The 13,048-nt window shown below is 41.1% G+C and overlaps 1 protein-coding gene across 1 annotated transcript in view; it reads right to left on the bottom strand.

Moving 5' to 3' along the window:
- Positions 1-13,048, bottom strand: part of WDR27 (WD repeat domain 27) — a 271,099-nt gene that overhangs the window by 103,632 nt on the left and 154,419 nt on the right. Inside the window, exon 25 of the mRNA XM_025194665.1 lies at positions 3,229-3,327. Coding sequence (XP_025050450.1) covers positions 3,229-3,327 — 99 coding nt within the window. The remainder of the gene's footprint in view (positions 1-3,228; positions 3,328-13,048) is intronic.

Raw genomic sequence — 13,048 nt, 5'->3', positions numbered from 1 at the left:
GGGGGGGGTGCATGTTAGTATTGTTCAACAGACTGATTAATGTTTTGAGTGATAGAATTGAGAATACGATTGAGAGTGATACGATTGAGAATACGACTGAGTGATAGGATTGAGAATACGACTGAGAATACACTTAAATTAGTGGATGGCACCAAGCTGGATGGAGTGGCAGATACTAGGGAGAGCAGGTCTAGGATCCAGAAAGACTGGAGAAATGGTCTGCAGTAAACCAGATGATATTCAGCAAGAACAAGGGCGAAGTCTTGCACTTAGAACAGAATAACTGCATGAATAAACAGAGACAGCAGAATAGTTGGCTAGGTTACTGAAGTGCAGAGAAAAACCTGGGGTTTACAATAGACCATAACCTGAATGAACCAACAATGTGCTCTTGATTCAAAAACATCAATAGCATACAGGGTTGTATTCACAGGAGTGTCACTTGCAAACCAAAGAAAGTCATTCTTCCACTCTATTCAGCACTGGTGATGCTTCACCTGGAGTATTATGTCAAGTTTTGGGCCCCACGCTTCAAGAAGGATGTGACAGATAGGAAAGAGTCCAGTGGATAGCAACAAAAATTATTAGGAGCCTGGAAAGCAAGACTTATGAGGAAAAACTAGAAGAGCTAGGATTCTTTAATCTGGAGGAGAGAAGACTGAGTGCAAATTTGATAACAATCTTCAAATACCTGAAGGATGATTACACAGAAGATGGAGATACAGTTCTCTGTGGTCAAAGACGACAGGACTAGGAGCAGCAGCATGGGAAATAGGGCTGGAGATTAGGAGGATCTTTTTGACTATGAGGGTGGTCAAGCACAGGAACAGGCTACCCAGAGAAACTGTGAAATCCCCATCCTTGGAAATTTTCTAGAGCAAGTTACATAAAAACTTGGCTGGGATGGTTTAGTCAGGGATGACTCTGCCTTGAGCAAGAGGTTGGACTAGATGACCTTATGAGTACGGATCTCCAGAATTCACGCGGGAAATGTGCAGCATGGTGGCTTCTTTAATTTGGGAGTTTCCCCCCCGTGCCTCCCTGCCGCTGATTAGTGGAGAGACCCTATTGCTCGCCACTCGCGCCTGATGTCCAAGAGGCAAAAACCATGATTTTAAATATGCCATGGTTTTCACCTCCTGGCCCTCAGGCATGGGCGGCAAGTGACAGGGCCCTTGCAGTAATCAGTGGCAGCAAGTGTATGAGGGAAACTCCAAGATTAAAGAAGCTGCAGTGCACTTCTGGCATAAATTTCTACTCTTAAGGTCACTTCCATTTTCCTATGATCCTGTAGACAAAAAATGGCAGAGTGAAAGAATTTATGTGAGACCAATATTATTTATATTAATTATTATTCAAATTCACTATTATTTAAATCATAAGTGTTGTATCCTGAGAATACCCTAGACTTGTCATTCCATTTTTCTTGGAATCTGAGCTTTCTATATGCAAGCTTTAGGTTCCTCATGACCAAAGAATATATATCCATGTTCTTTAATACACAGATAAACTGTAACAGGATAAAGATTACTATTGTGGGTTTTTTACTGATAAAATCATTCTGGATAGAGATCGGTGAGGAGCTATAGTTTATGACAGAGGAATTCTGGGTGTGTAGTACAGAGAGTGTTAACCATGATTAGAACCCATCTTAAGGATTTCTGCAGCACACAGCATCACTTCTAGGCAGTCCTCTCCCCCTCTCCTAATACCTCAGTTAACTAATAGAAATAAATGTTTCAAGAACTCCCAGGTTGTTTCTTTTGCCTCCGCTTGTTTTAGAATCATCCATAACCAACTTATATCTTCCCCCTGCCAAACCCCCCTGTCCCGCTATGTTAAATAATTCTGTTCTTATAAAAGAAGAGGTAGGACAAGGAAGATAAATGTAAACTTGTAAAATAAAGATTCCAGAAAGACACAAAACTTAACATGATAATTCATCTTAGTTAAATCTTAGTTGACTAAGTGCATCAGTAAGTTAACTGCAGTATATTTATGAAAAAAAAAGTAAAAGGGAATGATATAGCACTTCTTTAAAATGACATTTTCATTAGTATCACCATTTACACTTTTTCACTATCATTAACCTATGCAGGAACCATTAAATATTAAACATTAAATAAAACCATTATAAAAAGTTTTTTAAAGGAGTTCTACTATCACTGTTCATGTGAGTATGTTCCCTAAAGTTCATAAAGAGCCACCAGTTTAGCTAAACTTCTTTTTCAAAAATTATTATCTTCCTCCTAAAACATGCAGCAGCAACAGTACTTGGGAAGCAGAAAATTCTTTAACGGCTCACCTTCACTTACATCACATCCAACAGACAGGTAGAAGACAGTGCCCATAGACAGGTGTTCATTTCTACTGGTAAGAATTAAAGAAAAATAGTTGAGGAGCTTGGGCCCAGGTCCCTGTTCCCCCAGCTTCCCGTTGCCACCTACATTGCCCAGCTAGGTGGCATGGGCAGCAATTTCAAAGCCAGAGGGACTGGGACCTGGATTCAGAGAGGCTCTCCTCCCATTTCCACCCATGCTTCCCAGCTGGCAATCCCCAGTCTGGGGAAGAAGTGGAGAGCAGCAGGCAGGTGCTCTACTCCTCTCCTAGCCAAGGATGGCAGTGGAGTGGCATATAAACATTCATTCTTGTAAGAATCTCTCTCTCTCTCTCTCTTGCAAGGGAGATCTTCTAAGTGTTTACCTGGAAGATCTTTCTCCTAGAGGGGGCATGTTCTCTCTGAATGGGAGAAACTAAATGAACACTTGTATGGCTCCTCATTTCTACTAGAAGACTGGAGATTCTCCTGGTAGAAACATAATGCCTGTACATGACCAGTGAAAAACAGAATCAGTGTGGTAAGGTAAGCAAAACTATAGATCATCAATAGCAGTGGTCTCAGTCTTGTCTATTCTGTTATTTTTTCAGCCCCCTAAACCATAGTGGTATGTCTGCATTCAGTCAGGGTAGTTTAAACTATATAATCTGCTGGTGGAAGGTATGCTACATGCAACTAAGATATACAGCTTCTGTTTAGCCAAACCACTTCAGGTCAGCCCAATGGTGATGTCTGACTGCTTATAACAGACTATTACATGGTATGCCAATTACACTCAGACACTAGAGAGATGGGTAAGGAAAGAGATTATGCTTGATTGGTACCAAAGGCATGTACCAAGAAAAACGTGTATACTTACATTACAAACAGTAAATTAGAAGAAAATGTACCTGTGCAGATGAAGGATTAAAAGCCACGTTGATGACTGACTCTGTGTGTCCTGTCAATTTATGGGAAAACGTACTTGAATGCATTTCATATATGTAAGCCTAAAAGACAAAGAGTTCAAACTTTCATTTTAGAGGCATCTACAGTACATTGTAAATCACAAACCAGGTAGAAATAAAAAGTCCAGGTAAATTATATTTAAAACTTTTTATTAGCCAGGCAGACAAAGGCCATAAAATATCAAGAATGATTTAGCAAGTGTAACAACCCTTGAAGTGCCCTAATGGGGAAAGAACAATTAACAAAGACTAGCTCTTCCTTTTTCCTGGAAAAAAAAGGTTACATGGATATGTTACAATTACACAAGCAAATATTCCAAAATATGAATTTTCTTAAAATGTGTTCTACAATGATATCCTTCAGAACGTAAATATAATTTTAGGGCAATGAAATTTCAACAACCTACTTCTTTATCTAAAAAGAAGCTGTTATTTGTTTGCCAACCACATTCAGACAACGTCGACTCATCAGTCTGCTCATGTGTTTTTTTTAGCTGCCTAAACAGAAATATTGTCAATAATGTAGATATTCCTAAATATTATTGACAATACAGATGAATTTACAAAGGACATGTTCAGAAACTGCCATGAGTCTGTTTCATGAGAGGGAGGAAAGTGTGGGACAAGAGAATATATGTCAGCCATGTATGACAAAGTAGATATTGTAGAAACACTACTATTATTGTTATTATTGCTGTTGTTGTTATTAATCAAACTTTTATTTGATGAACTGGTGCCAAAGCAGAAATGTACTAAGGGCCCAAACATAACTGAAGTCAATAGTAGGGCTGCCATCAAGCTCAACAGGATTTAGATTGGGCTGTACATTTCCTAACATTAATTCTACTAATCCTAACAAGTAGCAATAAGTTGTAAAAAAACCACTTTGAGTGCAAGACAGTAACATAAGCTTTACAGCGTTCTGGTTTGAAGTCTATGCCTATGAACCATGAACCCAGAGAAGCATTTCAGAGTGTAACCCTACCATTAACTATGCCTACCTAGAAACAGAGCTTTGGGTCCAAATGCACAAAGAAACTAACAAACTTTCAGGTGTCCAGTTACAGAGTGGAATTTGTAAGTGTGAGTCTGGTGCCTAAGTTCCCTATATAGTAAATGGGGAAGTAGGCCACCTAAAAATAAGAGTTACAACAGACAGCACAGAGTGGGGGAATGCTTAAGCCAGACAGTAGGAAACACCTAGAGAGGAGAGGGTTTTTGGACTCCTACCTTTTTCATGTACTTTTGTGACTAACTGCAGTACAGAGATAGGTACCTACAGGAGACTGGGATTCTCAGACTAAAACACCATCCTCAACTTGGCCCCTTAAACTATCCTGTTAGATATAGATGACTGCCTCACTTTTAATACATGGCTAGCGTGGTGCTAATGTACTAGGGCTGTGCAATACTTGGGTCCCTGATTCGATTCAGCAGAAATTCAGCCCGATTCAGTGGCCAAATCTCCGAATCAAATCAGGAGACCCTTTAATCTCTCCAAATTGGAATCAGAACCCTTCTATTCAATTCGGAGAGATTCAACGATTCAGACATAGACACACCTTTAAATGTTTTTTCTACATACCTCAAGGTACCAGGTGGCTCATGAATGCCAAGATGCTGGGGCGGATGGAGCGCACTCGGCAGCAGACCCGGAAGTGGACCAGAAGAACTTCTGGTCCACTTCCAGGTCTGCAGGGAGCACGCCCCCCCCCTCCCCCCCCCGGCTTGGTGACTGGTGCCTCCTGGGTCTGGGACGGCACCCGGGGTCCCCCTGCAGCCAATCACTGAGCCAGGTCAGCGCGTCTCTCCCTCCACCCCCCTCCGCGCTCCTGTGGGATGCTCTATCCACACCACAATCTCAGCATTCACAAGCTGCACCTGGTATCTTGAGGTATGTAGAAAAAATATTTAAAACTGCGTCTATGGCCAAATCACTGATTCACCAAATTAGCATCGAATCTTCAGACTTGGATTCAGCCAAACTGAATCAAGGACAGTGATCCAAATCAACAAATCAAATCACTGTCCCCAATTCAGGCTGAATCCAAATTGAATACAGCCCGTTTTGCACACCCCTATAATGCACCACCTTTCACATAGTCTAGAGATTAGAGAACTTGCCCAAGAATTGGGAATAATGATTCCAGACTCTGCTTCCAGTGCTGTTTGTACATTTTATCCAATGACCTTTAATGTAAAATATATAAGACACCCCTGTAGCAGGGACCAGAACTCAGGGCTCCCCTCATCCTTGCTGAATACCTTTACTATTTGGCTACAATCATGCTCCTCCTTGTTTGCTCTCTTTTTCTGGCCTCCTGGGGTCTGTCAGAACACCTAAGAAGCGGGAGAAGTTGGCTTGAACTTCCTCAGGCTAAGAAAGGCCTATATCTAAGGTATCCCCCTTCTTGATCAAGTACTTTGTCTACTAGACTATTAAAGAAAAAATTGATATTACCTCTTCCTCCAGATGCACTTTCTGAATAAACATGGACAAGGCTATTGTGTTTCATGCTGAATTGAATAGTTTCTCTCCCCACTTGGTATGCTCAGAGAATGCTTACCAGTTCAGGCTCCTCAAATGACTCAAACCAAGGAACACCTAATTTGGGATTCCCAAATGGTTCTATACAATAGAGAGGTACCAGAGACACAGAGCTCAGGCAGCACTTCTCCATATATGCAGCAGAAGAATTTCAAATTCCTATGTACTTTCAGATGTTTAAGCAATCAGGCAAGTATTTTGTGGATCTATTGGACTCAAGTGAAATTTAGATGCTAAGTTGCACTTTAGAAGACTAAGTGTTTTTTAGGATTTGGACCTTAGCTATAATGTGAAGCTATCAAGTTTATTTTCTTTCTAAATATTATATAAATATAAAATAAGAGTTGCAGGTTGACCTCCATGCACATGGCAAATGCTGCCATCAGATAAATTTATAACCTTTCAATTACAAATATATATTACTTTCACATATGGCACACTTTAGTTGTTAACACAAAAAAATCAGATATGCCCAGGTATAGCTCTGCTAGCAGAGAAGGGTTATGCCAACAAGGAGCATTAAAAAGAACAATCATATACATCAGCATAGAAGTGATTATCAACCAGGGTGACAAGGCACCCTGGAGTGTCTTCAGACCCTTTCAAGAGTGCCACAAGGTGCTATACTATGTTAGCACTGTTAAGTGTGCAAATATGAGGATTCACAAGATAAACCTGGAGATATCAAATAGGAATCCATATTATTAAAATGGATTATTAAATTATCATTCTAACTTGTGAACTTCCTGAGTTCTTTACAACAGATGAACAGCTTTATTATTTTTCCATGGTCAAAACACAAGTGAAAACTAAGTAACATTATTTTCCTTAGGGTGCCTTGAGTCTAAAAAGGTTGAGAATCATCGATATAGAACTTGGTCTCCTGTTCATACAGAACTAATAGGATAATAAAATATTTATTTAGCATGGTTTTTCCCAAAAGAAATCACAAATCACTTTACAATGATAACCTGACTTTACACAAGGGAAGCAGAAAGGTTAAAGATCAGAGTTGAGACTGGATCAAGATATTCCCAGTGTGTCTGAGACACCCCTGGTCACAGGCATAGTATACCCTACTCCTATTTTGGAATATGGGCATACTGCAGCTGAAGGTCAAGAGTTTTGGATCCACTCCTGTGAACTGCAGCATAGTGAAAATCCTATGCAGGTCTTAAGAGAATAGGAATAAATCTAAAGAAAGCAGAATCTTATGAAGGTTTTCTGTTTTTAAGTCTCCTATTGAGGGGCTTTTTCCATGGGGAAATTCTGATAAACTGCTATGCAAAAAGATTTGGACATCACACTGCTGCATCAGGCTGAATCTAATATAGGTTCATGGCAACACTCCATCAAAACACACCAACTGCAAAATGACGACTCTATGCTTTATGCTTATACATCCTCAAAACAGTTCTGTTTCAACAAAACATAACACAGATTGGCTGACAGTAAATTAACCTTCCTAAGCTATCAGTTGGTTTCAATAGTAATATGATTTACTGTCTTAGGGTAATATATGCAGTAATTTGTCTGACTCTACTTTTATATCTATAAACAATATCCTCTATCATTCACGCCTGGAGATTACTGGTGGAGTTTGTACTTGAGACAATTATTGTGCTATACGTTTTTTTCTGGTAGGTTTTTAGTTCTTGCTTAAAATTTCAGAGCAGATTTCAAAGCAAGCTGCAATTATTCCAACAGGGAAGCCACTACAGTATGCAGATTTCTACAAACTGTGACCATGTTTCTAGTAGCAAGTATTTTAGTAGATTTATCAGGAACATGATGGTATGTGAATCAATAGTATGCTTTAAGGAAAACATCCCCAAGGAACAGTCAATATTCAGTAATAGATTCTAATTGTTCAGTGAAATGTCAGTCGATTATATTTAAGTTATCTAGTCATAGTCTGAAACCGAAGAATAAAAATCAACTTGGTGTATGATTGAACAGGCACCTTTCACTGAAAGTTATTTTTAACTTTAGTTATTTAAAAAATATTTTAGCTTAAACTACATTCAGGTATTAGAAAGACATGGAGTAAATCCAATGTAAATACATTCCTACTCGGGTTTGCCATCATTCTAGTTTTACTAGATTTTCAAATTTATTCAAACTGTTTTAATACTCTACACTTATTATTAGGCAATTTTAGTGTACTTACTTTAGAAAATCAATAGTAAATGAAGAGTAATTGATACCATAATGCCAATAGCTGTGAAGTGTTAAAAATATGAATTAAACTATAGAAAGGATTTTCTGCAAACCAAAGTAATAAAATAAAAACTGGAGCAGCCAAGGAAGTATTCAAAAATACCCAAGATGCATGTGTGGCTATAATTTGCTATAGACTCTAGCCAAAGTCAATTCCCTTCCTTTATATTATGACCAATTTCTTGCAATAAAAATACTGATTCAGTAGATATTGATATTTCCTTTCCATTTTTAGTCAAGGGTCAGCCAAAAGTAAAAAACATTTACCTGCACCATTAGTTTCAAAATAAGTTTCCTACACCCATAACCACACACTTACTTGTGTTTCCTTTCACATAAAGTTTGGAGAACATTTTGGGTATTCAGCTGTCAGAAAACTGATTTGTGCAAGGGTATGTGTGCAACTTATATACATATCAACTCTCTTCCTAAGACTACATATGTTGCAAGAGAAAAGAGGACAAGTGTAAAGGAGCTTCCTTGAAAAGACTTTGCATACAAATGGAAAACTCTTTAATACAACTGCATTTGCAGGGCTAATGAACACGCTGAATGGGTTGAACTTGCAATTGCAAAGAGCTTCAATACACTTACCTGTGTTTTCTTACAGACTGCTTTCAAAGAAACTCTGTCCCCATCTCTTCCCACGGCCCCCTGGTCCTTACCTCTGCCCCAATGTTCACTCTCCTGCATTTGAATCATGCTAATTCCTTTTTTCCTCCCTGCTTTCTGGGTGTCAGTAACAAAAGTACTGAAAGCACAACAGAAGCTTTCCTTTTGGTCACTTCTTGTGCCTCGTGCCACAGAGCAAAAACAGCAACTGCAGATAAAGTCATGTTCAGCCCCTGCAGCCCAAGGCTGAAGCACGCTCTTTGCAAACAGACTAAAAAATTAGCTGCCAGCATTTTAACAAACCTGATTGACCAAGTGCAAAAGGAGATTTTTCAGAGGCTCATAAGTCAGTGGATTTTAATAGGATAGTCATAAATATCTCTTTCAGCCTAGGGAAACACTCCATCAAATTTCAACTCTACTCCAGAGAATTAGAGCTAGGGCTTCACACAGAGAACTCTAAGAATTGTGTACTGTCAGCAAACAATTATTTTTTCTCTAACTACATTCTCAGAAACAGCTAAACCATTTTTGCTGAAGCTTTAGAAAAAATAATCAGCCTGAGGCAGACATCCAGCATGGACAATTTCAGCCCAAACTGTTCAAGTTTGACAAAAGTTGTCTGAGCTGAAACCAGGATTATAGTGGAAGGTATTAGATAACTTAACTACCAGCAGCACTGCCAGCTCCACAAATAATAAAACAAATGCCATTAATACCTATAAGCATAGCTTCACTTTCTGTAGTCTGCAAATATCCCCTGTGCCTGTTCACACTTTGGTGATGTGGAGGATTATGCGCTTAATAAGTGCATAATCTTATCAAACATGTCATCAAAGTGCTGAACATATCCAGTAGGCATGTTTTGCCAGTTTCCTCCTTGTTTAGAGATGATTAGTGTAGTGTGTGTTATCTGCTGCTGTAAACAGATGTCTCATTTGAGGCAGTTCTGATTGTCCCAGGTTCTAAACCACACCAAAACAGGAGTGACACAGCCATTTACACACAGAAACTGTCCAAGCTACATGGTTGCTCCTCTGCCAGTGGGTGGCGTGGGACAGCACACACTCTCACAGGCTTGTCCTGCAAGAAGAGTCAGAAAAAACTTATAGACACACACTACAATGCCCCAGAGAGAAAAAAAGTTAGCACATGTTATCCCCCATACTTCCCAGATAGTTGAGGAGGGGCAATGGATATGTATGCTTGTAGTCACACAGGACAAAAAGTTTTCTCCTTAGTTTAAAAAGCTTTCTCTGTTTAGAGCCTGCTAGTAAAATGATTGCTACAACTGGATGTTAATTCCTACCTCAGCACTTTAAGAATAGTCACAACAGAAATAATCATCCCCCATTTTATCATTAAAATGGGAAACAAGCCAGAAATCTAACTAAAATTAAACCGCAGTTGTAAAAGTGACAGCAACACTGCACACGCTTATAGCTACAGTATTTCAAATTTCCAAAGCAACATGAATCAGCAAGCAGAACCGATAATCAAACTTTAGTTTTCATTCTGTAAAGATCTCTTCTGCAAAGCTTCTAGTTCACGTTCTTTCCTGATTTTGGTTTGTACATTTAGCTGAATTTAAGGCCAAAATTGTTATTTTGATATTTATATTTCACCAGCTATTGTTATAGCAAGGGTCATGAAGGATAAAAAGAAGTGTTTCTACAAGTATGTCAGCAACACATGGAAGATGAAGGGACGTGTGGTTCCCTTACTGAATGGGGGAGGCATAGTGACAGATGATGTGGGAAAAAAAGCTCATTAAAAAGCTCATTCTCGTTAAAAAGCTAGGCGACTGTGGCATTGATGCCTACACAGTCAGATGGATCGCAAATTGGCTAGGGGGCCACACCCAGAGAGTGGTGGTGGATGGGTCATATTCGACCTGGAGGGATGTGGGCAATAGTCTCCCCCTAGGGCTCAGGCCCCTACTGTTCAATTTCTTTATTAGCGACTTGGACAAGGGGGTGAAAAGCACCCTGTTCAAATTCGCTGACGACACCAAGATTTGGGGAGAGGTGGGCACGCCAGAAGGGAGGGATTGGCTACAACTAGATCTGGACAGGTTACAGGGGTAGGCAAATGTGAATAGCATGGGATTCAATACTGACAAGTGCAGGGTACTGCACTTGGACAGAAAGAACCAGCAGCATACCTACAGGCTAAGGAACTCCCTTCTTGAAATCACAGTGTCAGAAAGAGATCTTGGTCAGTAAGGCTAACTGCACCTTGTCATGTATCCACAGATGCGTCATGAGCAGGTCCAAGGAGGTGATCCTCCCCCTCTATGCAACGCTGGTCACGCCACAGTTGGGGTACTGCGTCCAGTTCTGGGCGCTGTGCTTTAGGCACTTTAGGAGGGATGTGGCCATCATCAAGAGGGTCCAGACGAGGGCCACTCGCATGATCAGAGGGCAGCAGAGCAGACCCTATGAGGAGAGGCTACAGGACCTGAACCTGTTCAGCCTTCACCAGAGAAGGCTGAAAGGGTCTATAAACTTAGCAGGGGAGACCAGTGGGGAATGGGAGAGACCCTGTTCCCCCGAGCACCTCCCGGAGTTATAAGGAATAACGGCCAATAAGTTGAGAATAGGTTCAGGCTAGACATCAGGAGGCACTACTTCACAGTCAGGGTGGCCAGGATCTGGAACCAGCTTCCAAGGGAACTGGTGCTGGCTCCTATCTTGGAGGTCTTTAAAAGGAGGCTTGATAATTACCTAGCTGGGGTCATATGAGCTTAAACTTCCCAGGGGCCATATGAGCCCAGTATTCATTCCTGACCAGGGCAGGGGGTAGGACTTGATGATCTGCTCAGGTCCCTTCCAACCCTACATCTATGAACCTATGAAAAGGCTGAAGTACTCATTGTCTTTTTTTCCTTTCTTCACAGGCAAAGTCAGCTCCCAAACTTCTGCACCTGGAAGCACAGTTTGTTAAGAAGTGAGCAGCCAACAGTGGTGAACAAAGAGGTTAGGGAATATTTAGAAAAGTTGGATGTGTACAAGTCCATGGGGCCAGATGCAATGCACCCAACAGTGCTGAAGGAGTTGGCCAACGTGATTACAGAGATGTTGGCCATTATCTTTGAAAACTTATGGTGTCTGGGAGAGGTCCTGAATGATTGGAAAAGAGCAAATCTAGAGCCCATCTTTAAGAAAGGGAAGAAGGAAGATTCAAGGAAATATAGACCAGTCTGCCTCACCTCAGCCCATTTCTAAGCACTTGGAGGAGAAGTCGATTAGGAATAGTCAGCATGGACTGACTAAACACAAGTCATCCCTGACCAACCTTATAGCCTTCTATGATGAGATGACTGGCTCTATGGATGTGGAGAGAACAGCAGACATGGTATACCTTGACTTTCGCAAGGCTCTTGATATGGTCTCCCACAGCATTCTTCCAAGCAAGCTAAGAAAGTACAGGTTGGATGAATGGACTTTAAAGTGGAGAGAGAGCTGGCTGTATCATCAGCCTCAAAGAGCAATAATCAATGGATTGATGTCCAGTTTGCAGTAGTATCAAGTAGAGTGCACCAGGGGTCAGTCCTGGGGCTGGTTTTGTTCAATGTCTTCATCAACAGCCTGGAAGATGGGATGGAGTGCACCCTTCAGCAAGTTTGCAGATGACACCAAGCTGTGGGGAGTAGTAGATACACTTGGAGGTAGGGTTAGGATTCAGAGAGACTTGAGCAAATTGGAGGATTAGACCAAAAGAAATCTCATGAGATTTAATAAGGACAAGTACAAAGTCCTGCACTTAGGAAAGAACAATCCCATGCACTGGTACGGAATCCAAGGATGAGGAAGTAGAAGGATTGTGGGTTAGACTACATGGGGGGTTTTGGATTTAGAAAGGGATTTGGTGGTAGGGGTCTGCTACAGACCCCCACATCAAGGGGAAGAAATAGATGCGGGGCTTCTGAGGCAGCTCATGGAGACCATAAAAGCTAAAGAGGCGTTAGTCATGGGGGACCTGAACTACCCAGACATCTGCTGGGAGACACAGATGGCAAAGTCCCACCGCTCACGCAGGTTTCTAACCTGTGTACAAGACCTCCACCTGACACAGGAGGTACATGGTCCCACTAGGGGGAATGCCATACTGGATCTGGTATTGGCAACGGGGGATGACGTGGTAGGGGACCTACAGATCGGTAGCCATCTGGGGGACAGTGATCACCTAATAATAGAATTCACCATAAGACGTTGAGTGGGTAAGGTAACTAGTAGGGTGAAAGTGCTAGACTTTAGGAAAGCTGATTTCAATGAACTCAGGCGATTAGTCAAGGACGCACTGCAGAGTAGGAGTTTTGAAGTGATGGGAGCCCAAGAAGGGTGGCTGTGCCTTAAGGAAACGATCCTTCGGGCACAAAGC

This window comes from Alligator sinensis, unplaced genomic scaffold, assembly GCF_000455745.1.
Source record: "Alligator sinensis unplaced genomic scaffold, ASM45574v1 scaffold448_1, whole genome shotgun sequence".
NCBI lineage: Eukaryota > Metazoa > Chordata > Crocodylia > Alligatoridae > Alligator > Alligator sinensis.
Note: the sequence above shows the minus strand (reverse complement) of the source record. Positions and strands in the feature narration are given on the sequence as shown.